Source organism: Oreochromis aureus, linkage group 9, assembly GCF_013358895.1.
Source record: "Oreochromis aureus strain Israel breed Guangdong linkage group 9, ZZ_aureus, whole genome shotgun sequence".
Taxonomy (NCBI): Eukaryota; Metazoa; Chordata; class Actinopteri; order Cichliformes; family Cichlidae; genus Oreochromis; species Oreochromis aureus.
Genome location: NC_052950.1, coordinates 18,354,333 through 18,380,451, shown reverse-complemented (window position 1 = coordinate 18,380,451; position 26,119 = coordinate 18,354,333). Strand labels below are relative to the sequence as shown.

Below are 26,119 nucleotides of genomic sequence, written 5' to 3'. Positions count from 1 at the left end.
ACTCAGCCTACTCCCACATGATGCTGCTACTGCTGCATGCACAGCTGTACTCAGGTGAAGTGCTGGAAAAAGTAAGCTGTGTACCAGTACTGCATCAAAGCAAACAGTCAGTTTAATTGTCTTTGTGAGCGGCTTCGTCCCGTTATAAATTGATTATAAGTAGCTTATCTTACTGTTGCACATTTGGTTATGCAAGAGTAATAATCTCCAAAAGTTGAATCTGTTCATCTGGACGTAGCGTTTTGTATCGTCACTCATCCAAGTGACTTCTTCAGTCTCAGCTGACTTGGTTTCCCCAACCTTATTACATTTGCATAATGAGAAACCAGCCCACTGAAGGAACAACTTAATCATAATTATGCAAGTAATAACGCCAACATTTTTTGGATTTTTATAACTTATATCCGGGCATGATTGATGATTGTGGATATGGCAGTTTAGCACACGTGTGCTAAAAAAAGTGATTATATTGGATACATAGCCATCTGATTGCTTTTAATACAGTTTAGTTTCCATAGTGTATTTTTTCGGTTTAGTTTTAGTTGTTATAAGTTCCGGTTTTAGTCTTTACTTATTACTGTATGGAGAGCATATGTTACAGGCAAGATTTAGGAAAGTTGACTCAGCCTCATAGACTCAGAATCTCAAGAACTAGTCCCATCAATGCCTCATCAGATAAGCTGATGTTTTAATATTAATCTCAGTTTCTTCACGCAGACTCAAATTTCAGAAAATACTAGGAATGACCCACCGGAGCATGAAATATTAGCTATCTGTGTACGTATCATATCGCATCATGGCTCATTGTCATATCAGAAATACCAACGTCAGACAAATATAACCAGAACAATGCACGCTGTCCATGGTCTGCTTTTTGAGTACCTATTAAAGAGAAAAATAATTTAACATCAAATAATGGTTTTTTCTTTGTATGTTTGTTTGGTGGGGTTCTATTTGTGCTTTTACATAAATGTTTTATATACTGATCTCTTCAGGCATGCCTCAGGAAAGACATTGGGTATAAAACTCTGAATTCAAACATGCACATCTGCCCAATGTGGCAAATCTTTATGAAAAAGAGGCAGGTAAAAATAGCTTTATATGTGTTAATAGATTGTTTTACTTGGTCAGTAAAACCAATTCGGATCAGAATAAATATCCTAAAGGGCAAATGGAAAGATTTAAGTAGTAATTCCTTTTTCCTATAACTTAATGCTACAAATTAACTATTAAAGCTCATATAAGGATAACAGCAATCCTGCCATACGCAATATAAATTAGTCTCCTTGCAGTTTAGTCCCCGCTATCACTACTGTAAGTGAATACTACAGAGGAAATAGAATTTCCTTTGAGGATGAATTAGGACAGGCTTGTGGTCAATAATTAAGTGCTCTCGATCATATTATGTTTCGCCTGTGACAAAAGAACAAAGACACATTTGGCTTTAGTCCCATTTAATCTTTTTCTTCCCCCAGCAGAGCATCTATGCAGCTCCTGCCAACACAATCTGGTTTTTTGTGTTTTGTTTTTTAAAGAAAGAAAGAAAAAAGTCTAAATGGCAGTTCTGTCTTAGTTAAGTCAGATTCTTCCAAAGATAAATATCACTTTGTGCCAACACAGATCAGCCTCATACCAGGTTCCAAATCAATCACTGGTGAAACGGTTTGTACCACTGGCACAACAAGAGAAAGCAGCAAACTTGGAAATTAAGCTCATTTACACTGAGACATTATTTAGAAAAATCGTCATTAAGGGTTTCAAAATAAATAGCGTTTATATTTTAAAGGTTTCCAGGAAAAGTCAAAACTTCTGGCAAAAGTAATATTTATTAAAATGATCAATGACAAGACATCGACAACAATCAGTACCAAACACAGTAAAATTCACAGAAATTGATTTATATGTACAGGAAAACGAGAGTCTTCAAATTCAAGAATGACATGTGTAAACCTTAAGAGTTAAAAATAAAAGATAAAATGAAAAAAAATTGAAAAAAAAAAGGTTGATAAGGAAATCATAGAACAAGCTTTCCTCTAGTGTTGACCGAGTGAGTTCACAGTACTGAGATAGTCCAAGCCGACACCTTCGCTGAAAGATCACCTCATCAAAAGCATTTTAAACTACGAAATCGTACAGTTTTCTAAATTTGGATCAGTGCAGTGAAAAATAAAAGTACCCAAAAACCCCGATTATACCTGAACAGGTGATGAGGATCGGTTCTGGTCTGCTTCATTTAAAGTCCAGGAGAGAACCACAGTGTAATCATTGAAATATCAGCAGAATAACTGAAGTATACATGTACAAAATGATTCAAGACCACAAGTGTAGACGATCCTTCAAGTCTGAGTCACTGATTAGCGGGATTTATTGGGGAGAGGGGAGCTCAAGTCAGCCTTACTCATAAGACTCGTGCAAAAAGCTTAAATAATATTGACTCACATCCCAAAAATAAAACTAAACTAAAAGTATTCACAACAGTTCATGTGGCACAAGGCTCATTAAAACAACCATGGAAGCTGCGGGAGCTGAGAGTAGCCCTCTGCAGAAATCTAAACCAGACTCTGGTGAAACATAATCCTCCTCCCAGCAGTCAGTCCGCAGCTTAGAAAACAAACAACATCCTGGCACCTGATACCTCACCACAGGCTTCGGGATGCATAACCACGAAGAAAACATGTCATGTGCCTGGGGATGCCCACATGGCAACATCTGTGGATAGCAGAGGTATCCTCCGAGACAGTTCAGTGCTTCAGTGTCGTTTTATCCACAGGGACAGGTGCTTTGTAGTCACCAGGCGTGGCTGCGTCACTGCTGCGCTGCAGTGCGATTGGCTGTTGCAAAATTCTGTTGCAGCATCACCAGTGAGGTACGAAGCTGCAAGGAGAACACGAACAAGACTCACCAGCTGAACACTTGCGTTAGGCTTTGAGCTAACATAACAGACACTTTAAATGTTTGACGTTCTCACAAATTAAAACAGCTTTAAAAAGCATGCGTTTAGTATACATGAAGCCAAATGTCAGTCTGCCATTTTTCAGGATTTATGTGTCGTATTGTTTGCAAAGATATGGGAGAATTGCAGTCAGGCTGAAAGACAACACTAAGAAACCGATAATTCCTTTCTTTCCTTACTCGTGCCAACGCCACAATGCTCTGCACTTTAACACAATCACATGCTATGCAATTTAAAACAGACCCCATCACAACAGAGACTCACTGAACTATATAAATGTCAGCTGTTAAATGTGCAGTTCTGTCTCGTCACTCAGGATTTTGAGTATGTCACTGACGAAAAAAGGCCTTCGTAATATGCAAAAATGAGCAAATCAAACGAAAACAGAACAAATCTAAACAATGGAAAAATATTTACATTTGATTTTGTGACGAACTGGTCTTTTAAACAGCCTACCTGTTCTAAGAGGTTAATGGAGTCCTGAAGTACATTTTTTAGTAAGCGCAGCTCCTCTGGAGACCTCAACGCTGCTCCCAGTTTGGGTCCATACTCAGCGGCTAAGCTGTTAAATAACAAAAGGAGGAATTCATTCTCATGTGTAAGGTATTTTTGCTACAGAAGAAACAGAAACAGAGATGGAAAAAGTGAACAATGTGAAAGAAGGCCACTGATGTCACTTACATAACACCATAAATTCACAGAAGCAGACAGTTTGAACACTGAGTCATTAAAACAAAAGCTCTCTTGTGCTGTATGTGGGTTGCTGTGGAGGAAGACGAACCCCTTCCTCCCGTCCACCCACACTAAGACTTCTGCTTTCTGAGAGCTCGTGGCAACAGCTATTACAGGTACCATCTATGAACAGTCCTCGGTTATACGCAGGTCACAAAGAAGCAGTGGGAAGTCAACTGACCTGGCCTCGCTCCTCTCCCTCAGGCGATGCTTTGTAGTCAGATACATGCGCTGGGCCACATCCTCCATGGCCCACAGCTTAAAAAACAAGCCTAGATTCAGCATCGTCAGGATCAGCAGACTGTAAAAACGCAGAAGGTATTGAGTAATCTGACCAACAGAGCAGGCGGGCGGAAGTGGCTAAGTCAAGACAAACCGCTATATTTCGGTATGTGTGTTCAGGGTTGGCAACTTACATCACACTCATCCCAGCCACTATCGTTGTGACATTCCATCGGTACGGACTTTTCATATCTACAGGGCCTGAAATACAGCAGCACACATCAACACAACAGTTTTTTTTGGCTAGCAGTCCTATGAGGATAAAATTGCACTCACAGCAGATTGCGTTTGGCAAGACATTTCCTCTCAATGACAAGCAGTTTTTTGCAACAGTGTGAGGTATAAAAGTTGCTGTTCTCTGGGCGTGTCAAAAGATTGTACCATAACTCTTAAGATGACACAGTTATGACAGGTTTGAGTATTTCCTATTCAAAGTGTACAGTAAAAAGTGTATTAAATGTCTAAGCCCACATTAAGGATTACTTTAATCCAGTTTAGGCCATTTGTTTCAATAAAGATAAAAAAAAATATAAAATCTCCCTGCTTTGACATATTTAAAAAAAAAAAAAAAAAAAAAAAAACAATGAAAATGTCAAATTTAAGTGTTTAAGTCTAAGCCAAGCACAGTTATAATGATCCCGCCACCCCATTTTCATAAACTGTAGTTTCATTATTAAAAGGCGTCAGTACCCATGTTGACTTCTCTGTGCTGCTCAGCGTCGTGCCCATACTGCTTGTTGGGCTTTGAATGCTCTGCCAGAGTCCGGCTGTAAGTCCGCCTCCTCCTGCGAAGCCCACCCATCTTCCCCGCCTCTCCCCCTCCTTGGTTCATCTCCGCTTCCTCCTCCAGCAGTTCTGCTTCTGTGTTGTGTAATCACGGGGCCAAAACCAAAAACAAACAAAACAAAACAAAACGGAAACAGGTGGGTTAACTTAGCAAAAGCAAAAGCAATGAGCATGAACGGCCTGGCCTGTTTATGATCATGCCAAAACATCTCAACACTATATTTTCCCCAAATGTTTTTTGGCAGATATGAGATGTGCGTATGTGTTATTTGTGGTTTTCTCCTTGGAACTCTTTCATGTATGCCATTCTCCCCCAGTCTCCTTATTGTTAAATCATGAACTCTCAACCTTAACTGAAACGAGTGAGGCCTACTGTTCCTTTACATGTTGTTACAGGTTCTTTTGTGACCTGGATGAGTTGTCGATTTAAGCCAGCGGTCCCCAATCCCCGGGCCGGTACTGGACTGTGAGTCACTTGATACTGGGCCGTGAGAGATTAAGCTCAGGTGTGAAATTTATGGGTTTCAGGATTTTAGCATTTTTTAATTGTTATTTTTTTTAAATAGTTTTTATCATTAACTCTGTTTCCCTGGGTCTTTTTTCTCCGTGTGTTATAAATATTATTTTGTTGTATTTATCCGCGACACCTTAAAATCCGGTCCGTGAAAATATTGTCGGACATAAACCGGTCCGTGGTGGGAAAAAGGTTGGAGATCGCTGATTTAAGTAATCTAATTAAACTTTGGTAGGCCAGCCCCTCCTGGGAAGGTTCACCACTGGTCTAAGTTTTCTCTATTTGTGGGTAAGGGTGGTTCACTGGAGTCCCAAGGCCTTAGAAATTCCTTTATAACCATTTCCAGACTGATAGATGAGTGTGACTTTGTTTCTTATCTGTTTCTTTAGATAGTAGTAGAATACATCATGGCACTGACAAACAGGGGTGTGTAGACTTTATATTTATTGCATTAACAATAAACATCCCCCTTGTAAATGTACACAAGAGATGAAGACTTTATGCTTTACTTTAATGGTCTTAAAACAACTGATAAGAGCAACTTTATTCTGGCCATATGGCCTGCCCCCGCTTCTCCACTTGCAGATGCAGCAGTAATATGATTCACTGCTGTAGAGCCTAGTGAGTGTTGGAGCCTTCGTTCATATCAGATCAGAGATAAAAGAAAATCACAGGCTGAAGAAAGGAGACAGGCAAGTGCCCTCCTTCCACAGCGTGGAGATGAGGCCATCTACTCACCCAGATGCCGGAAATTCTCTTCTATGCCGCTCCAGGAGTTTTTGGTAATAAAGGACTTGACGAGGCCCCATGGCTGCTTCTTGTACTTTACATCAGTATACACCCTGATAATGTGACAGAGTAAAATCCAGTTATTAAGGAGAATAAACGTGAAAGTCAGACTCATTGATAACATGGTTAACTACACTAATAACGTGTGATGAAGATATACTTTGCATCAAATTAAACAAAGTCTCTGCATTAGCCTTCATTAGCCTTGCTTGCTCGACCCAGTGCCCAAATCAGCAACCAGTATTTAGACAAACCTGTGAAATACTGGGAGATTATGGTGTGGTCAGAAGAGACCCCATTCATAGATGGGGCCGACAGCCTTCAGGATTTGAAGACTGTAAAATAATGGGCCAAAAATCACACTTGAGCACCTGCTAAGGTGTCACAAAATCACATCTTAGCAAATTGCTAATGTAATGCAGGGCTAACATGGAGAGAGAGAACTTTTAATGCTCTCATCCACCGGTTAGAATCCCCAGTTAACTGCATTAATGTTCTGGGACTGTGGGAGGAAACTGGAGAACCCTGTTAGGTGACCATCCTAACCACCGCACTACCCCATGCCTAAATGCAAAATGGTTATGTGCAGACAACACTGGTTCATCCACTGAGTTAGCCCAGCCCCCCCCCCAAAGCTTGAAGAAATTATAGGTCTTTGTTAAGTGACTTAAAAATGCGATCAGGTAGAGTATAAAGTCTGTAGAGTTACTGACTCATAATATAAAGACATGAAAGGTGGGTGAAGGTTTTTACATGGTACAGTATCTAATTAGGATATAACTGTGTGCGTTTACCGCTTAATAAATGTTACAATTGCTAGTTTTGTACAGTTTAATATGACGTACACCTAGCTTTGTCTAAGTGTAGTGCCAAATAAACCGGACCCAGGAAAAAAGTTGACACTTTACCTTAGTCGACATTTCCTTTTAGAGTTACTCATGATGTAGTAGCGGGTTTGAGTGTAGAAGTAGTCATGATAGGGAACGTCATGTGTGTACACCTCCGAGTTTATGAGGTAATATTGACCAGCCCTGGATTCTTTGTACAGCGTCTGACAGATAATCAGAGTACAAATAAGCAGCCAGGCGTAGTTCAAACAACATTAATATATAAATTAATCAATTTGAGCTCGAAAGCGTCATTCACGCTGATGTAAACACACCTGGTACTCTGTAGCACTGGAGAACTTCCCAATCAGAGGGTTGTTGATGGTTATTGTGTATTTCAGACTCCGCTTCATGTTACCGGAAGAGTCTTTTTGCCAGGCAGTAGAGGTGATATCTGAGAACACAAAAGGCAACCTTGAATACTGTGCACACAAGAGCTTTTATTTGCTAGATCTGAATGAAAACTTTTTTTTTTTTTTTTTTTTTTTTAAAGGGCCTTACTGGTTATCTTCCGGGCATCCATAAACCTGCGCATGAAGCTGGAGTCGGTGAAGAGAATTTCAAACATATGTTTTGCACCGATGTGGAAAACCCGGTTCAAATACTGTCGACCGGACACCTGAGACAGACCAACGCGGTCCTCCACTGAGGAGAGAAGAGAGGAAGAAAGATATTAAACCACAAAAACAAAACCACACGTTTTAAGCACACACCAGGCCCTGAGCTGCGTCTTGTCACCTTCTTCTTCGCTTTCCGAGCCGCTTTCCTCAGATATGCCGTTCTCGTTGGCATTAAGGTCAAGAGAAAGCGAGGAGCGCTTGGAGATGCGCTCTGGGACGAGGCGGTCCAGTTGGGGAGCCGGACTGCGCCTTTGGGACGGGGTGTTACGAAAGTCCTCCTGCAAGAAGACAATTTTTTTTTTTTTTTCCCCCTTTGAGGTCTCTTATAATAGTTGGTTGAATTTGAGGTGCAATTATGGCTAGTTTTGTCATAATTTTTCCAAAAATAAGATGGATATACAGTTGCAGTATTAAAAACGTGATCGCTTAAATACCAAGTTGGGCGAGTTCTGTGAGCTAATAGGGGAAGGCATTTCTTCCCCTTGAGGTGTGGAGGTTTCCAAGGGTCCATTTTCCACTTCAGGGATGCGGAGGAAAGGGGGCCGCTCTGGTCTCCCTGGACCGTCATCTCCGCCAGGCCTCGCTGTCAGGCTGCAAGCAAACAAACAGGTAACATCAGATTCTAAACATGTCATGCGGTGCGTGTGGCTGGAGATGGAGGTGCAGGTGCGTTTACCTGGTCTGCATGTTTGATTCTGCTATTATCGGTGAGCTATCCATCTCTTCATAGCTTAAGCCAAGATCAAAACCATAATGCTGTCTAACCATCTGCCATAACTCCTGGCTGGTCAGAGACTGGAAGAGATGGGAAAAGACAAGTCAACCATGACGTTTTGCTTGAATTGAGTGACACGTGAGGTCTTTACCTCTGCTAAGGAGGTAAGCACACAGACACGCAAAGGAAGAAAAGAAAGAAAAAAAAACTCCCAAACTGATCAAGCAAACCTGGAAACACTGCTGTATTATCACCATGGGCGACAAACCGACTGACCTTATTATCTCTCTGACCTGCATAGATACTCATCTTACACTTTCGCATTAACCCTTGGCAGTCAAGGGTTCAAAAGCAGACTACAGGAACAAGCTTCCATACAGTGTTAATAAGCGGGACCTTAAATTTTTAGACACAAAACAGTGTTACACAAACAAGATCTTCACTTCAAAATAGATGAACGAGATTATTGCAGACCCGTTTATTCCCACTGGAAATTTACGCGTTTTTTGTCGAATGAGAACGAATTATTGTTTCACGTAAAACCCACAAAAATGTTTGAGATCCATACACACAGGTTTTACTTACGCGTTAAAGGATAACAGTCCCACAGCTGTGAGTGTTAACTGGCTCCCAGGCAGTGATCAGTGACCTGGACGCACCGCGCACTCACATTCAGGAAGTAGACAACTCAAGCGAGTCCAAGACGCGCCGCCCAGATTTGCTCCAGTGAAAAAAGGTAAATAGAAAGCTTTTCGTACCTCCCGAAATTCCCGTTCTCTTATTCGTAAAACAGCCACAGGAAGCTTCTTTATTTTTGTTAGAGTAAACCCTCTGATAGTTTCAACTTCAACACCAGCGAAGCGTCAAGTGCGACTGAAGGCCAGTCGTCAATGCAAATCAGCCGTCCTGGCCACACCTGCAGAGGTCAATGAACTTTTATATTCAGGTGTTTGCGTTTCAGATCCCAGGAGACCCACACCCATGAGAAGAGGCTGCCATAGTGCCAAGGCAGAGGCTAAAGACCGATGACGGGATAGTCCAAAGTTCAGCGATTAACAAATTAATCAGTGCCGATACCAAAGCGCCTTGAATGGTTCTCATCTTAAACCCTATGATAATCATGCTGGTTATTTTAGTCTCAATACCCAAAACAAAGCTACTGCCTTAACCTGAGTGGAATTTTCCGCATTCATCTCACATTTGAATTCATTTTATCACTTTCAGGAAAAGGAAAAAAATAGATATGACGACAATAGTTTCAATTAAACAAAAACGTAATGACCATGTATAAAATCTAAATTAAAAAAGGTTGGGGATTAAATGCTATACAAATCACTTAAAGCTTAAATTAAAGAAAAATGGTATTAAAAATTTAATTTTGAATATGAATCTTGCCTTAAAGCAAACCTATTTATATTTTTTTTATTATTGGGCTCTGTTAGAGTGGCTTTCCTGACTCCATAACAAATAAATGATATGTGGCCTTTATCATTTACTTTCACTGACATTTTGAGTGCTTTTACCCTTTCTTCAATGACAGTATTGCAGCTTGCAAGTTGGGGTTTAAGAGTTGGCTCTGCACTTTAGTAAACTTTGACGTTTCACCCTTAAACATGGGAAGCAGCTGATATGCACAACATATTTCTTATTTACGGACTTTGCATGTCCAGGTTTAACACAAGTGAGATATCTTTAATTTTATTATGAAAAATAAAAAAAATCTGGACAATACAAATAAAACGGTTCTTGTTTATTCTTATTTGTTTACCTTTACTACACAGGAACACAGGAAGTGGGTAAAAGGTGAAAGCTGACTTCCAGTGGGTACATCCCTCATTTACATGTAGGTTAATCCAACTGTGGTAACTTTGGATGTGGAACAGTAAACAAAAAATAAAATAAAAATCCTTGTGTCTGCTAGACTCGTGAACAAACACCGGTACTGTGTGCAGATGGTTAACCCTACACGCAACAAGTAAACAAGACTGATTACCTCAGAGGAAGACTGTTTGTGGCTGGGGTAGTGGAGCACGATATGTACTCTGAACTGATTAGATAAATGCTGCATAAAGTCGCAGACCCACTGGTGTTTTTGGAGGAGTTGCGCACAGAAGTGCTTTTGGAAATGAGTATAAAACATGAACTAGTGTTGGACATAGACATGAGTACTGTACCGACTGGGACAATGCGCTGTTGCAGGTAACAACAGGTGGGTGAAGCAGGGCCTTACCTTACCCATCAGCGTGTTTTGCCACATGCGAAAAACTTCCCGGTAGCTTTTCTCTCTTGCTGAGAAGGAAGTGAAGAAGAACTGCGAGTGAAAATACAAAGAGAAACCGAATATAAGCAAATGTGTGTTTTTCATATGTTAAGCCAGCTCTGAATGATTGCCGTTTGGTACCTTGTCTGTACTCGTGCAGATCTGGATGGCATTGGGAATAAATCGAGCAGTTTTCTCTCTCGTCATATTTGTGATGTTTTTAAGTGTCAGAGTGATCTATTTAAAAAAAATAATAATAATAGTGAAAGGTCAATGTGCATGCTTGAAGGACAAATATCAGTGTCATCTGTTCACCAATGCAAATATCTAATCAGCCAATCACATAGCAGCAACAGTAGATTTAAGCATGTAGTCATAGTCAAGACAATCTGCTGAAATTCCAGTCAGGTGAGTGGGGGAGAAAGGTGATACAAGTGACTTTGGTTGTTTATTCCAGATGGACTGGTCTCAGTCTCAGAAACTGTTTATCTGCTGGGATTTTCTCCACATATCTATCATCAGTGAGTTTAACCTCTTGGGTACAGTGAAACTGAGAGGTCAAACACACTGCAACTTAAGAAAACACCAGCAAATAGTTTACACCCTCCTCCAGCTTCTCTCCATCCTCTTCAGTGTTATTACCTTTGTTCCACGAAACACATTGCTGTAGAAACAGACCCAGTTCACTGAGAGGTAAATGCGTCCCTGTAGGAGTATATCCCGCTGGAGGGCACACGGATAATCTGAGGAAAAACACAGAAGCGCGCTGAAGCAGACACACCATGCATATAAATAAATGTCTGAACTGTGTTTGACATTTTTTAGGTTTAAACGGCATTTGGAATAAAGAGGAGCATTTTCACAGAGAAACTTTTTTTTTTGAGCAGATCCCTTTTTATCATTTAAAATATTCCATCCATCCATCCATCTTCATCCGCTTTATCCGAGGCCGGGTCGCGGGGGCAGCAGCCTAAGCAGAGAAGCCCAGACCTCCCTCTCCCAGCCACCTCCTCCAGCTTATCCGGGGAACACCAAGGCGTTCCCAGGCCAGCCGAGAGATATAATCTCTCCAGCGTGTCCTGGGTCTGCCCTGGGCCTCCTCCCGGTGGGACATGCCCGAACACCTCACCCAGGAGGCGCCCAGGAGGCATCCTTGTCAGATGCCCGAACCACCTCAACTGGCTCCTTTCGATGTGGAGGAGCAGCGGCTCTACTCTGAGCCCCTCCCGGATGGCCGAACTTCTCACCCTATCTCTAAGGGAGAGGCCAGCCACCCTTCGGAGGAAGCTCATTTCTGCCGCTTGTATCCGCGATCTCGTTTTTCGGTCACTACCCACAGCTCGTGGCCATAGGTGAGGGTAGGGGACGAGATCGACCGTAAATTGAGAGCTTCGCTTACACTCAGCTCCCTCTTCACCACGACGGACGGTGCAGCGTCCGCATCACTGCAGCCGCAGCACCAATCCGCCTGTCGATCTCCGGCCCTTCTCCCATCACTCGCGAACAAGACCCCGAGATACTTGAACTCCTCCACTTGGGGCAGGAACTCATCCCGACCCGAGTGGGCACTCCACCCTTTTCCGGCTGAGAACCATGGCCTCAGATTTGGAGGTGCAGATCCTCATTCCCGCTGCTTCACACTGCTGCGAACTGTTCCAGTGCGAGCTGGAGGCCTCCACCTGATGAAGCCAACAGAACCACATCATCCGCAAAAAGCAGAGATGAGATTCTGAGGCCAAAAAGCCCTCCGCCACTTGGCTGCGCTTTAGAAATCCTGTCCATAAAATTATGAACAGAACCGGTGACAAAGGGCAGTTTCTGGCGGAGCCCATCACCCACCGGGAACGAGTCCGACTTATTGCCGGCAATGCGAACCAAACTCTTACAACGGTTGTATAGGGATCGAATGGCCCGTAGCAATGGGCCAGACACCCCATACTCCCGCAACACCTCCCACAGGACACCCGAGGACACGGTCGAATGCCTTCTCCAAGTCCACAAAACACATGTAGACTGGTTGGGCAAACTCCCATGCACCCTCGAGTATCCTCGAGAGGATAAAGAGCTGGTCCAGTGTTCCGCGACCAGGACGAAAACCGCATTGTTCCTCCTGTATCTGAGGTTCGACTAGCGGACGAACTCTCCTTTCCAGCACCCTGGCATAGACTTTCCCAGGGAGGCTGAGGAGTGTGATCCCCCTGTAGTTGGAACACACCCTCTGGTCTCCCTTCTTAAAGATGGGGACCACCACCCCGGTCTGCCAATCCAGGGCTACTGCCCCTGATCTCCACGCAACATTGTAGAGGCGTGTCAACCAGGACAGCCCTACAACGTCCAGAGCCTTCAGGAACTCGGGGCGGACCTCATCAACGCCAGGGGCTCTGCCACCAAGGAGTTGTTACAACTGTGGGTTTCTGGGTGTTGCAAAAAGCTCAAGAAATAATCTTTGTTTATATGACTGTAGGTTCCTGAGTGGCTCTAACAGGAAATAAATGATGCGCACTGCTCACAGAACTTAAATGATGCAAAGACGCCCATAGAGAATTTAATGTCATGACACAAATAAAATAAATATTATGATGCATTTGGATATAAAGAATGGAACTGATGGACACAATGAAATTAAAGAGACCCAACAATGGCAGCCTTTTCAACTCACCCACAAGGAGTCTCTCTGTTTCAGGCAGCTCTTTGAACAACTTCTTAAACTCCTCGAGCCTCTGTTTGTAGGTGGGCACGGGAGGCTGAGGTGCCGCGAGGCACTGTGCCTGAACGTCAGAGCTCTGACAGAGAAACAGTTCACATTAATGACACGGGGACTTTAATGCAGAGCAAGAATTTGTGAAAGAAACAACAAAACGATGAGATCTGTAAAACTGAGATTAACATGTGTAGACAGGCTGGATAAAATAAAGAACATCTCCAGATGATGAGCAGATTTATGAGCCTCAGAGAGGAAACAGCAATCACACCTTTGTGCTGGGAGGAAACATGGCCTCCCACAAGGGGGCAGTGAAAGATTTTCCATTTCACAGTTTATGACACTGACAGGAGCAGCAGCAGCAGCTTTATGTTGGTTGTATTTTTTTCCTTACATCTTCATCTGAGCTCCACCTCAGATCCGCGAGTGAGGTATCATCTGTGACGTCATCACTGCCCACTCCTGACCGGTTGGATACCTGGTCCATCTGCTCTGCTGCGCTGCTTAGAAGCAAAAGTACATTCATATATGTAGGTTTATATATTTGGCTATGCTGTAATATGCTCTGTTTAAACCATTCATGCTTTTGCGTTATCGCTTTAAACTTTGATTAGCGGGTGTCAGGACGAGGGGGAAAGCTCTTTTGAAGGGTTAAACTTTAATAACCTGCAAAATGTCAACAAACATCAGGTCCGCTGGGGAGGTCATTATCGCCTCAACGGAACTGGTTTGACTGGAGAGCTTAGTGAGGATGTGCAGGCATGCCACTGAACAGAAACCTGCACGATCTCGTGGTAAACTGGAAAGCTTACCACGAGCTTACCTTCGGTGAAAGGGCAAGTTTTTGTGCCACAAGTTAAAAGTTGACATCATAAAGAAGTCAGGACTTTAAAGCAGCCTCCCTCTTTCCCCTTTTGCCGAGATAGAGATGAGAGATGGGAGCTATCAGCTGATGTGCAGCCAAGTCAAACAGCTCAAGTTGATAAAAGACTATCAAAGATCAGATACTCTGTTATCAAGCTTATATTTATATCTCCACGTGCACTTACCTGTCACGTAGTGGACCCAGGATTTCTACTCTATGTGACCGAGGTTAAAAATAAATAAATAAATAAATAAAAGCGCAGCGGTTTATCCCACACAACTCCGAGGCTCTCCCGAGCTAAATGTACTCTTGGCACGCCTTGCTGCAGGTGCATCTTATCCGGCCCGGGGAGCATTCCTTAAGGGAGTTGTCATCTCATTGGTGGTGACGCTCATTGGTCTTCACTCAATTACTTAAGGCTCCAAAAAGGCCCCTCCCTCCTTTTATTTTAGTAATCCTCCAGAAGAAAGGTTAATTTCAATTATAGCCATTTGACTGAGTAGCGCAACGTGATATTTCAGTTTCTTTGGGGGAATGGTAGAGTCACCAGCCACTTCATTAGGTATACCTGTTTACTGTTCCTCAGCCAATCACAAGGCAGCAGCGTAATACATTTACGCATGTAGACATGCCCAGGATCACCTACTGAAGCTCTAACTGAGCATCAGAATAGAGAAGAAAGGTTATTTACGTGACTGTGAACGTGGCAGTCCGTTTGGAGTATTTCAGAAACTGCTGATTTTCCAGCCCAACTCTCTCTAGTTTACAGAAAATATTCTAAAAAAAGAAAATATCCAGGTGAAAATGTTTTGTTAATGCCAGAGGCAAGAGGAAAATGGCCAGACTGCTTTGAGGTGACAGACAGGTGACTGTAACTTTATAAAACCACGTGTTACACTCAAGATTTGCAGAAGAACATCTCTAAGCACACACAGGTGAAACCTGGAAGCAGATGGGTTACAGCAGCAGAGACCACACATGGTGCAGGTCTTGTCAGCTGAAAGCAGGAAACTGAAGCTACAATTTACATTTTTGCCAAAATTGGATAATAGAAGACTGAAAAAAATGTTTCCTTATCTGATGAGTCTAGATTTGCAATGTGACATTTGGATGGTAAGATCAGACTTGAGCATAAACAGCATGAAAGGATGTATCCCATCATGCTTTGGCTCAATCATTCAGGGTGCTGCTGCTGGTGTAATAGTGTAGAGGCTATTTTCTTGGCACACTTTAGGCCCCTTAGTATCAACTGAGTGTGTCCATCCCATTAAGACCAGTGTACCCATCTTCTTATTGCTGCTTCCAGCAGGATAACACACCATGTCTCAAAGCTGAAATCATTTCAAACTGTTTCCTTGAACTTGACAATGAACTCACTTTTACACTTTGTACTTATCTTTATTATATTTGGGTTAGTTTTTGACTTTGAGGTATAAATTATGCTACTTATTTAAACTATTTTTATTATGTTCTGTTTAACTTAATATTTAACTGCTAAATTTATATGAGATTATGACTATTTTATATTAGATTACAAGCACTAAGATTCAGCTGTTGCTTTTAACCAGTAGTAATTAAGGTAGTTAAAATGTTACGTAAATCGATCCTGAGGTCAGGAGACTACACAGTATGCGTGATATGCAGGGAAACCAGTTTAACAGCTCCGGCAGTATCATCAGAAACAATGAAGTCAAACAGGCGACAACACCACAATGACTGTTTTTTTTCTCATGTTTTAATTCTTTGGGAGTAACACGATGAAAGCACTGGACAGCAGAGCGCAGGACTCTTAGACATTCACACAGCAAAGTACACAGCACTGCACAGCGTGAAACACAACCATAAAAAACAAAAACTAAACAAAAAAAGAACAAAGCCTTTACGTCAAAATGCTGGCAATAAATAGACTGATCTCATTAAATTTATATTCAATACTCTTCTGTACAGATGGTCTGTGAATTACAATACATCAACTGAACAATCCTCTTCAGGAAGAGCAACACAACACGTAGGATTCATGTAAACAGAGAAAGGAATTACCAAGGTGAAGGGATCCCTGTTTCATACACACATCTAATTCACATACACGCACACATGAGCGATGACCATGCAGAGGATCCAGAGTGTGCCGATACGAGGCAATGAGTAATAATGAATACAGTACATCTTTCTCTTTTCCCTCCACATGAAATTTCACATGCGCACACTCTCACACGGTGACTCACAAAGGAGCACAAAGGAGTACAGAGAGTTTGGGGGATACATGGAGGTGGAATGTGATTCTGCAGTGGAGGGGTCTGAGATGAAAACTGGAAAGATTGTGACTAGTGGGCGCCTATTCCTCCAAGGTACGGAAGGCGTTCTGCATGTCCTCCACCAGCTGTGCATACTCGGCCTTGATCTTGGCTTCACCATCCTTAACCGGGTCCTACACGGAAATAAACAGAAATAAAGTCTCAAAGCTCAAAAAGAAAACGATCTGTGTTGGCTTAATTAATCCAACAGGTAGAAAATATAAATTTAAAGTTAGTTTTTGACTTCTTGAAATCTTGTTGCTTAAAAACTAACACGTGAGAAAAAAACTTCTAAACCAAAAAAACAACAACAACAACAACAAAAACAGATGAAGGAAGAACAGAAGAAACATTCGACAGCTTTTGTGTGTACAGTTGAACACACCTTGAATTTCATTGAGCTGATCCTGTAGAGGATTTCTCCCATGTGCTCCCTGATTATGGCCCAGGTGATTTTGTTGTCGCTCTGAGCTGTGGTCTCCACCGCGTGCCGTGCCATGTCATAGAAAGCTATCATGTTGGAGAGAATGCCCACTGTCTTGTAGAAGGGACAGAACCTGAGGAGATTGACACCAAAGAGTCAGGAAAAAAAGGAGCTAACTGTAGATCAGGTCAAGAAACAAGGTACTTATGATTTCTAAAGAGTAGATGTAGGGCCAGACTTACTGCTTTGCAGCAGCGCAAACTGGGTTTTGCCGTTTGTTGGTATTTAGGGACAAGAATATTTAAATCAGGTGTGCTGACTTGCTAACGTTTATGACATGCAATTTACAGCTAATACTATAATACTGCAATTGCAATGAATTTTAATGCAGAAAAAAGGCATCTTATGTTTTGGACCTGGACACTATTTTGGCCCCGTTTAGTAAATATGCTGCTATTAATCTAAAGATCTCCACACAGAAATGACCAAAATCCAGCCAGTAACATCAGTTAAGGTTCAAGTCACGTAGGCTATAAATGTTACCTGTCATAAGGAGTGTAACCGTTCTGCTGCAGGAAGTCATCTTTGATCAGTTTGGCCACTTCCAGAGTGATTTTATCTGTTTCTGCCAGTGAAGCCTGTCAGAGATAATGACACCTTTATTTATTCATGTGAAAAGACTTCAATGAATTTCTTAAACATGCCAAAACAGAACCAATGAAGAAATTTGAGATTTTTTCAGGATCTTTTTCTGGCTTTGAAGAGGACATCAAACCACATTCATTGACTCTGTGGTAAATTACCTTTCCGACAAGCTGCACAATCTCTGCCAGGTCCTCTTCCTCCTGCAGGATCTCCTTCGCCTTCGTACGTAAAGGTACAAATTCAGGGAAGTGCTTGTCATAATATTCATCCAGGGCACGGGTGTATTTGCTGTAGCTGATGAGCCAGTTGACGGATGGGAAGTGCTTCCTCTGAGCCAGCTTCTTATCCAAACCCCAGAACACCTAAGAGGGGAAGAAATGAGGGGAAATAATAAAGCACATGTGATTTTATAAAGCTGATCCAGTAAGAGTGGGATTAGAAGCTGATCCTTTACCTGAACAATACCAAGTGTGGCTGAGGTAACAGGATCAGAGAAGTCACCACCAGGGGGCGATACACTGAAAAAAAGCACAAACATTTTCATGAAACTGCTGTATTCCACTTTTTGTTGCTGCTCAAAAAAAAGATGTGCAGAGTAATGTCTCCCTCTAGTGATGCAAAGCTGTACTCACGCTCCTACAATACTGACGCTGCCTTCCCTCTCTGGGTTACCCAGGCACTTCACTCTTCCAGCACGCTCATAAAAGGAGGCGAGTCGGGCACCCAGATACGCAGGATAACCACTGTCTGTGGGCAGATGCAGGAAATACTGTTTACCGAGTACCATTATGCTTTTATTTCACCAAAGAAATGAGACACTTCAACTCTGAACGCACACGGCATTCAAAATAAAAGCACACTGGCTCCACTCTAATGAAATTCCAAGCTGTCAGCTGTTTTCATACAGTTGGTTTTGCAGTTTTACCTCAAACATACACTTTACAACAAAACAAAATGGTTTAATTCACAGTTATGGGTCAATATTTGAGCTATTTATATAAAGTCAAATGAAGATAAGAGAATAGCAGATAAATGTAAGTCGCATATGAATTCATTTTCCAAATTTCTGAACTTTCTTTCCTAATTTCCTGTAGCGCATTGTGAAGCTTGATGCAATCTAGTTCTCTACTGAGAAGAGTAGAAAGGAATGGAGTGCTATTTATATAGTGCACTCATACATACATTCATGAGGTACTTTATTCTATAAGTGTTAAGTATTCCATCTACCTCACATCGACAGCCAATTTATAACTACTAATTAATCTAGCATGCATGTCTTTAGACTCCTGGAGGACGCAGAGAGAACCCATGTAGGCAATGGGAGAACATGCAAACAAGATCAACAAGATCTATACAGTGGGGCCCTAGTCTGACTCAAACCAGAATCTTCTTGTTGTGAAGCAACAGTGCTAACCACTGTACCACCATAAAGCAAGCGTACTGTTCATGTTACTCCTGTCTATATCTTTAGAAAACCTGATATGGTTGTGATGAATTTTTCTAACATTTCTCATGAGCCCCTCCTGCTGTTGTGTAGCTTAGATGAAAATTGGACTAAAACCACCCTCAAAAGACTCTGAGTCTAACCAGCTAAATCGGTGTCACAATAATTAGGAGATCCTTGAATATTTTCTTCCCCATATTAGACCCTAACATTGTGCCCTAAAATTTTAAAAAGCTCTGCTCACATGAGACTTCACACTTACCAGCAGGCATCTCAGCCAGACGTCCAGAAATCTCCCTGAGAGCCTCAGCCCAACGGGAGGTGGAGTCGGCCATCATGCTCACGTTGTACCCCATGTCTCTGAAGTACTCAGACAGAGTGATTCCTGCCAAAATAAACTGAGTTAGAAGGCACAGCACATGTGAGCCAATTAAAAAGAATCACAAAAGGACAGTGAGTGTTCTTCAGTTTATAAGAGGATCGCACAGTTAGGGTGAGAGATAAAAAGTACTTTTTAGGGTACTGTTAACAGTCACCTGTGTAGATGGAGGCTTCTCTGGCAGCTACGGGCATGTTGGAGGTGTTGGCCACCAGCGCTGTTCTCTTCATGATGCTCTCAGTCTTGCCGTCCACCTCCATCGTCAGCTGTTGCCCAAACAACACTATTAGTTACCGCTGAACAATAGTTTACTTAGAAAGGGGTGCCAGTACACTGCCACTTACTTCAGGGAAGTCTCTCAATACTTCTGACATCTCATTTCCACGCTCCCCACAGCCTACGTAGATGATGACATCACTGTTGGAGTATTTGGACAGGGACTGAGAGATGACAGTCTTTCCACAGCCAAAGGCTCCTGGGATAGCTGTGGTTCCTCCTTGCACACATCTTCAAACCATGAAGAGAAGAGAATAGGAGAACTTATCTGAAAAAAATCGTCAAGGGCAAAAGGTCTGAGGGAGAACTTGAGACTCACGGGAAAAGGGCGTCCAGCACTCTCTGTCCGGTCAGCAGCGGGTGATTGGCGGGCAGCTTCTCTGTGACGGGCCGCACTTGTCTGACAGGCCACACCTGCACCATGGTGAACTTCTCCTTCACACCTTCAAACTCCAGCTCCATCACCACATCCTGACACAGAGACGCACACAACATTAGCACAAATCAACACCTCACAAGCCGCTCATAAATTACAATTGTAGCTGGAGGCGTGTCAGACTCACAGTGATATCATAGCTCCCAGGCGGAGCCACGTAGGTCACGGTGCCTCTGTTTTTAGGAGGCAGCATGATCTTGTGCTTAATGAGGGAGTTCTCGTACACCATACCATAGATGTCGCCGCCTGTGATGTGACTGCCAACCTAATAGAGAGAAAAGAGATGTACAGTAAATCTAACGAACCCGACATCTCAGACTTTTCAAGAAGAAGTCTCCACGAACTCGTACCCGCAGACTCTTGCTGGGGGAAAACTCCCACTTGAGGTCTCGGTTGAGGGCTCCAATATTTACACCTCTGGGAATGTAGATGCTTTGTGTGAGGTCATTAATGTCCTTCAGAGGTCGTTGGATACCATCAAAGATTGAGCCCATGATTCCTGGACCCAGCTCGACTGAAAGAGGTTTCCCCGTCCGGAGCACAGGATCGCCCACAGATACACCAGCTGAATTCAAGCTCAGAAAAACTCGTCAGCATTTGGATGAATTAGTTACCACCCGAGGACTAAGATAACCCCAGTTTGATTATTTTATAAGCAGCAAGGTGCTCAATAGTCTTGAACTCCCCCCCACATTTCTTAATATTTTAGCTGGCAAATGGCAAATGGATGCAGAGATTTGAAACATTTGCAAACATGCAGGGAAATACAGTATAAGGCAAAACTACGACCTTGAAAGTCGATATTTGGTATGACCACCTTTCTTCTTCAACACAGCCTGAACTCTCTCAGCCAAAAATCTGTTTGCTATTAACTACAGACATGACTTTAAGATACTGTTCATCTGCTGTAAACAGATTTTAGGTGTTTTTGTCCTCCATTTGTCCAGTTTCCTCCAATTTTTTAAGGACATACTGCATGCCAAGCCATGTTTTCCTGTGTTTTTGTGACTTCTAGTAACAAAGTTTCTAAGCTGTCTGTAATGTATAAACAAAAAAAGAACTGGTTTTTCCCTCGAGTTAGGTGCCTTTTTTTAAGCTTGAATGATTCAACAAACAAAAATAAATTCCTCTGAAAATAGTCAGGTACAAGGACTAGATTGAAGAGTCCTTGTCCTTTGAAAGACCTTCGGAAAACATGGAGAACTCGAGGCTTGCTCAAGACTGCTTTAAAAAATACAAAATCGTTTTGGTTTCTACACAGAAATGTGGTGTCTGTTATATCCAGATTCACATGCTCTCTTTAGGAATTTATGGCTGTGACTCAATCCATCCAGTTACATAAAAGATTATGTGGATTTTATAGTAAAGGGTACAGTAGCTTTCTCCAAATTGATTGACTACCTCCTTAAATACGGTCAGTGATGATGGTCAGTGATGACCCCAAAACAATCTGGGTAAAAGACACAGGATGCCTCTGAAACGCTCGAGCGTCATTATCCTTACCACCAGTTAGGGGTGGAACTATACTGACAATTAGATAGTAAATACAGGAGTGAGTTAGTTACACTGATGTTATTAATACTGTCCTAAACAATGTCACCTGCAGCTCTATCAAAACTGGTGCAAGAAGCATAACAAATGATACACCCACTTTAGTGAATGTACCACAAATCCAGGGTGGAAGAAAGAGTCTGAGGAGTATGAAATGGAGAAATCCTGCAACCAAACCCTATCTGACTGTTTATATGGACCTCTTCCTCTTGTTTCAGGACCAACTTTTATAATATCCCATAACAGCAGCGTAATAAAATAAGGATACATGTCTCCTCGTAGACCTGGATGGTGGCCATGTCTCCCTCCAGCCTGATAATCTCTCCCACCAGCTCACTGTGGCCGACACGGACCAGCTCATACATGGCTGCTCCTGCCATGGCCGTCGCTGTCACCACTGGAAGCACAGATGAGATGTAATCATAAGAGTGATTGCTTTTTGTTTGACTGAAATGAATTTTGCTGTTTGTTATAAAGCAAAGTTGTTGTGCCTTTGTAGGATAAAATAGGGCTCACAAAACCTTATAATTGTGACCAAGACTGAGAAATACAGACGTGGTTAAATGGGTTTGTGTCATTACACCTCCTCAGTTTTTTCTGGAAAGTGCTAATAATGTGTTAAATATGAAAGAGGAGTTTCATAAGGAGTGTGTGGTGACCGACCTGGTCCGGAGACTCCGTGAACGTATCCAAACTGGCTCTCCCTCTCCTCATCCCTGATCTTGGGCAGCTTGGACATGTCCATCTTCACGTTTATTAGTCAGACTGGAAGAAAAGAAACATAAGCAGCTGTTACTGACAACAACTTCCCTATTTGTGACAAATTTAAAATGACAAATTAGTTCATTTTCTGCCATAAAGCCCCTACGAGAGTTCAATTCAATTTTACTTATATAGCACCAAATCACAACAACAGTTGTGGCAATTTATATTGTAACGTAAAGACCCTACAATAATAAAGAGAAAACCCCAACAATCATATGACCCCCTATGAGCAAGCACTTTGGCAACAGCGGGAAGGAAAAACTCCCTTTTAACAGGAAGAAACCTCCAGCAGAACCAGCCTCAGGGAGAGCACCACAGTTACCATCTGAGGAATAAGATAATCCATGTTTGATTATTATATTTTTAAGTATCAATTTGAAACTTCTCATTTTCAAGTTGTTGCATTCACAAACTTAGGTGCCCACGGTGCCCGCCCAGCAGAAAGTAAATGGGAATTCAGCTGGGAAGTATTTTTGTGTAATTATGATTTCAACCACAAGATGGTGCAGCAGGCCAGTCGAACTTTTAACCACGTAAAAAGACATGTTCATGTTTAGAGTGGCAGGATGGGTAAAACCAAAGCCTTATGAGGAAACAGGAGAGGTAAAAAGAAATACTGAAAGTTAAAAGAACACCAGCACACATCTGAAAACATTTCAACATAATTACTAGTGAAACGGTGACCCCCGGTGGTGAAAGTTCAAAGGTGGTAATTACAAAAGATACCTTTAATGTGCTGATTCAAAAACTCACAGCAGCTCTTAAAAAACTTTTTGTTTTTCTTAGAACACATAGACATTCTGTGTATTCAAATGAATTTGGAATACCTCTGCGATGAACTGGCAACTTGTACAGGCTGAGTGGGTAAGCAAATGGATATATGAATGTGGACTTTTGACCAGAATTGGACAAATTTATATTCTCATTACGAGTTCATTTAAATGTTTTCCTGGCATTATGCTGACTACTCTATATTGTCTCCCCCTGTAATAACCATGGAAACCTTGAAGAATGCACAGCATCACTGCTCAGGGCTCCTTGTCTTGCTGCAGTCTCAGCATCACAGGCAGAAGTAGGCCACCTCACCAGCCAGTCCACTGGCCTACTACAGTCAGTCAGCGTGACACGTCCGGCTAACATTAGTGGGGGATCCCACAGCATGCTCTTTTTTTTTCTTTTTCTTTTTTTCATATGAAGAATAGGGTGCATCTTTCCCACATCAGGCAGTTCCTTTTTCTGCTATATTTATATCTCACAATTCAGCCACATGCAGCTGTAACAGAAACACAAGCTGCCACGAGTCGTGACACAGACCCATCCTCACAGAGCGCTGCCTGCAGATGCTCTGCACACATTCAAGATCAGCTTTATCTGCTACATAATATATTCATTACTTGCAGTGACATCAAGTAAATATGCCTTTACTGTGGATTTCTTTTTCTGCCCCCCTTTTCTTTCCATCTTTCTACATCTATGTCCTTTATTGCCCTTCCTGCTGATGCACAGATCTTCCTGCTCACGCTAGGCTGCTTGGCCATCTGTGCTGGAATAAAGCAGCTCCACCTATGGATTAAAGCAAGAACTGCAAGAGAGATACACATAGAAAGGCTTCACTGCTCAAAAACCAGACTAAATTTACTGGTTTTAACTGGATAATACAGGTATTATCCAGGGAGCTCACCTGGAAAACCTGCTAGTGTACCAGAGGCAAGTCTCTGCCCATTTGATTAATAACATCACAACAAATAACAAAAGAATTACACATAAAACATCGAATATGTCTTCTTTTAAAGCAGCACAATAATATTTATTGGAATAATTAACTTTTGTATGTAATAAACCCACAGAGTAGCACTTTTTCATAACTTCCAGATACAACAGCTATGGAAAAGGTATTCTACATGACACTAAGTCATATGATCTTGGCACATGACTGGCTGCCCTCTATCTATGAGTCTCTTTAAGGAAGTGGAAAACCAGCATGGTGAAAAACTGGGAAGTCAAAATTATAACTGTCTGTGTGGAAACTCTGGAAATTTTCTCCCATCTGACTGCAGTACTTCACATATTAAAGACAATTTACTACAGCATTAATATACTAATGTGGGTAACAACTGACGGCAAAAAGGGGAGAAAGCCTCCTGTTGGGACCAAATGTTACACTGATAAAACAGCTTATGAGCCAGCAATTGAGGAGTCTGTAGCAGAGTTTAACCCGAGTGTCCCTTCTGACCAAAAGGTTAACCTGTATGAGATGGTGTCTGGGTAAAAACACGCTCAGTAATGTTACATGTGAGTGAGGTGATTCTGCAAAGCATCCTGACATGCAGATGTTAAATGAAAGCCCCATGGACGCAGGTAACGCTGCTGATCGCTGAACGCTGCTCATGTATATAATACCGACTGACAGTAATATTGGCAACAGTAAAGATTTTATGACATAAGAATGACCTGGTAGCCTGTTTATGACATATGATATGCAGAAATCTGTGCATTCGCTTTGAAGGAGTGCACAATATTCGGAACTATAAACTAGCCAGCTGTTAAGACACAACAGGAAGAGTCTGAAATCCAAATAATAAAGCCGGAAAAAATGATGTTTGTAATTTCCACTCGGCCACATTTTGTCCTTACGTTAACAACAAGGTTAGCTAGCTGTGTGGGTGATTAGGTGTTGTGAAAATGATAGCAAGACTGGTTTGTCGGCCTGGGTGGAAAAAAAATGCTGTCTCTACTATTCTGGCGCATAGGGATTGCTAAACGGTTTCACTGTACACGCACATTCAAATATACTTCGTAATATTAAAATGGCGTTAAACGTTAAAAGGAAAAACTGGATATTTACCGTGTGGCTGTGAAGTGTCCGTTTACTGTCTTGCTTCGAGAGAGGAACGCTGGCTGCTGCGGAGCGTGACAGCGAGCAGAGATCAGCTGACTTCATTCACTCACCGCTCGCTTTTACTGCGGGCTAGCGGCAACTGGCGCCATTTTGGATCCTCCCCTGGACTACCGCAAAGATCTCTAACTGGTGGATATTCGTGGTCATTTAACTTCACTTTACATAATGCACTACTCCGAGCTCATAGCTTCTCATATTGTTGCTGTAACCCTTGTGTTAAATTATGTTATCACCTTTATGGTAAATTAGTTTTATAGGAGACTACGTAAACTTTTGTTTAAGTACATCTTTTGTGAGCGAGCGTAAACCCACAGTAATGTAGATCTGTTGGTAGGCAACGATAAACAACCTAACGATATGCTACATTACATATATCATAATGGGCCACAGAAGCTTATCTCGCATGTTGTTTGATATCTTTGCAGCAAGCGGTTGAGCCAAAATGGAGGTGCTTTCACAACTCCCGGTGTATCTTTCAGGTGGTTTAGGAGAAAACGATGAAAATGTAATGTTGATAAAATACATTTTATTTGAATATGTATACACACCCCCAGTTTTGTTTTGTTTTGCTTTTTTGTTGGATTTATTTATTTATTTATTTACTTATTTGAGGGGGGGGGGTAGCAGGGTATTGGTGGTGGTGAAGGGGGTGTATACGTTTCTCCAAACTACAAATTTACAGAACTACAGGCTCATGGGTTTTTCTTTCGCTTTGGTTGCGTAAAAAAAATCTCAGCATCCATATGACCAACACTGTATTACATATATAAACTAATTTCGAATTTCCCCTTTTTTCTACGAGTAGATAAATATAAAAATAATTTCGGTAATATATTTAGAAAACTAAAACGGTAGACTTCATTGACTAGTAGTAATCCAATTGTTCTAAAATAAATAATTCT

At 42.0% G+C, this 26,119-nt stretch overlaps 2 protein-coding genes across 3 annotated transcripts; both read right to left on the bottom strand.

The window, feature by feature from the left end:
* Positions 1-1,807: 1,807 nt before the first annotated feature.
* Positions 1,808-14,443, bottom strand: gramd1c (GRAM domain containing 1c). 2 transcript variants are annotated; one of them, XM_031732450.2, is made up of 18 exons: positions 14,289-14,443; positions 13,634-13,742; positions 13,198-13,321; positions 11,181-11,281; positions 10,680-10,775; positions 10,509-10,589; positions 8,240-8,358; positions 7,998-8,154; positions 7,682-7,841; positions 7,445-7,588; positions 7,219-7,337; positions 6,965-7,107; positions 6,006-6,109; positions 4,658-4,828; positions 4,102-4,168; positions 3,867-3,986; positions 3,410-3,515; positions 1,808-2,874 (listed from the first exon to the last, which is right to left on the bottom strand). In XM_031732450.2, the coding sequence occupies exons 2-18, from the start codon at positions 13,724-13,726 to the stop codon at positions 2,806-2,808; spliced, it is 1,974 nt and encodes a 657-aa protein (XP_031588310.1). In that variant the 5' UTR covers positions 13,727-13,742; positions 14,289-14,443; the 3' UTR covers positions 1,808-2,805. The 2 variants fall into 2 exon arrangements, with proteins under 2 accessions (XP_031588310.1, XP_031588311.1); XM_031732451.2 differs by having other exon boundaries at positions 13,634-13,739.
* Positions 14,444-15,817: 1,374 nt separating this feature from the next.
* Positions 15,818-25,571, bottom strand: atp6v1ab (ATPase H+ transporting V1 subunit Ab). Its single transcript, XM_031732447.2, has 15 exons — positions 25,164-25,571; positions 22,217-22,318; positions 21,822-21,950; positions 20,353-20,567; positions 20,130-20,267; positions 19,886-20,037; positions 19,635-19,797; positions 19,448-19,556; positions 19,174-19,296; positions 18,100-18,214; positions 17,922-17,985; positions 17,626-17,829; positions 17,366-17,460; positions 16,784-16,955; positions 15,818-16,532 (listed from the first exon to the last, which is right to left on the bottom strand). The coding sequence occupies exons 2-15, from the start codon at positions 22,296-22,298 to the stop codon at positions 16,440-16,442; spliced, it is 1,854 nt and encodes a 617-aa protein (XP_031588307.1). The 5' UTR covers positions 22,299-22,318; positions 25,164-25,571; the 3' UTR covers positions 15,818-16,439.
* Positions 25,572-26,119: the final 548 nt, after the last annotated feature.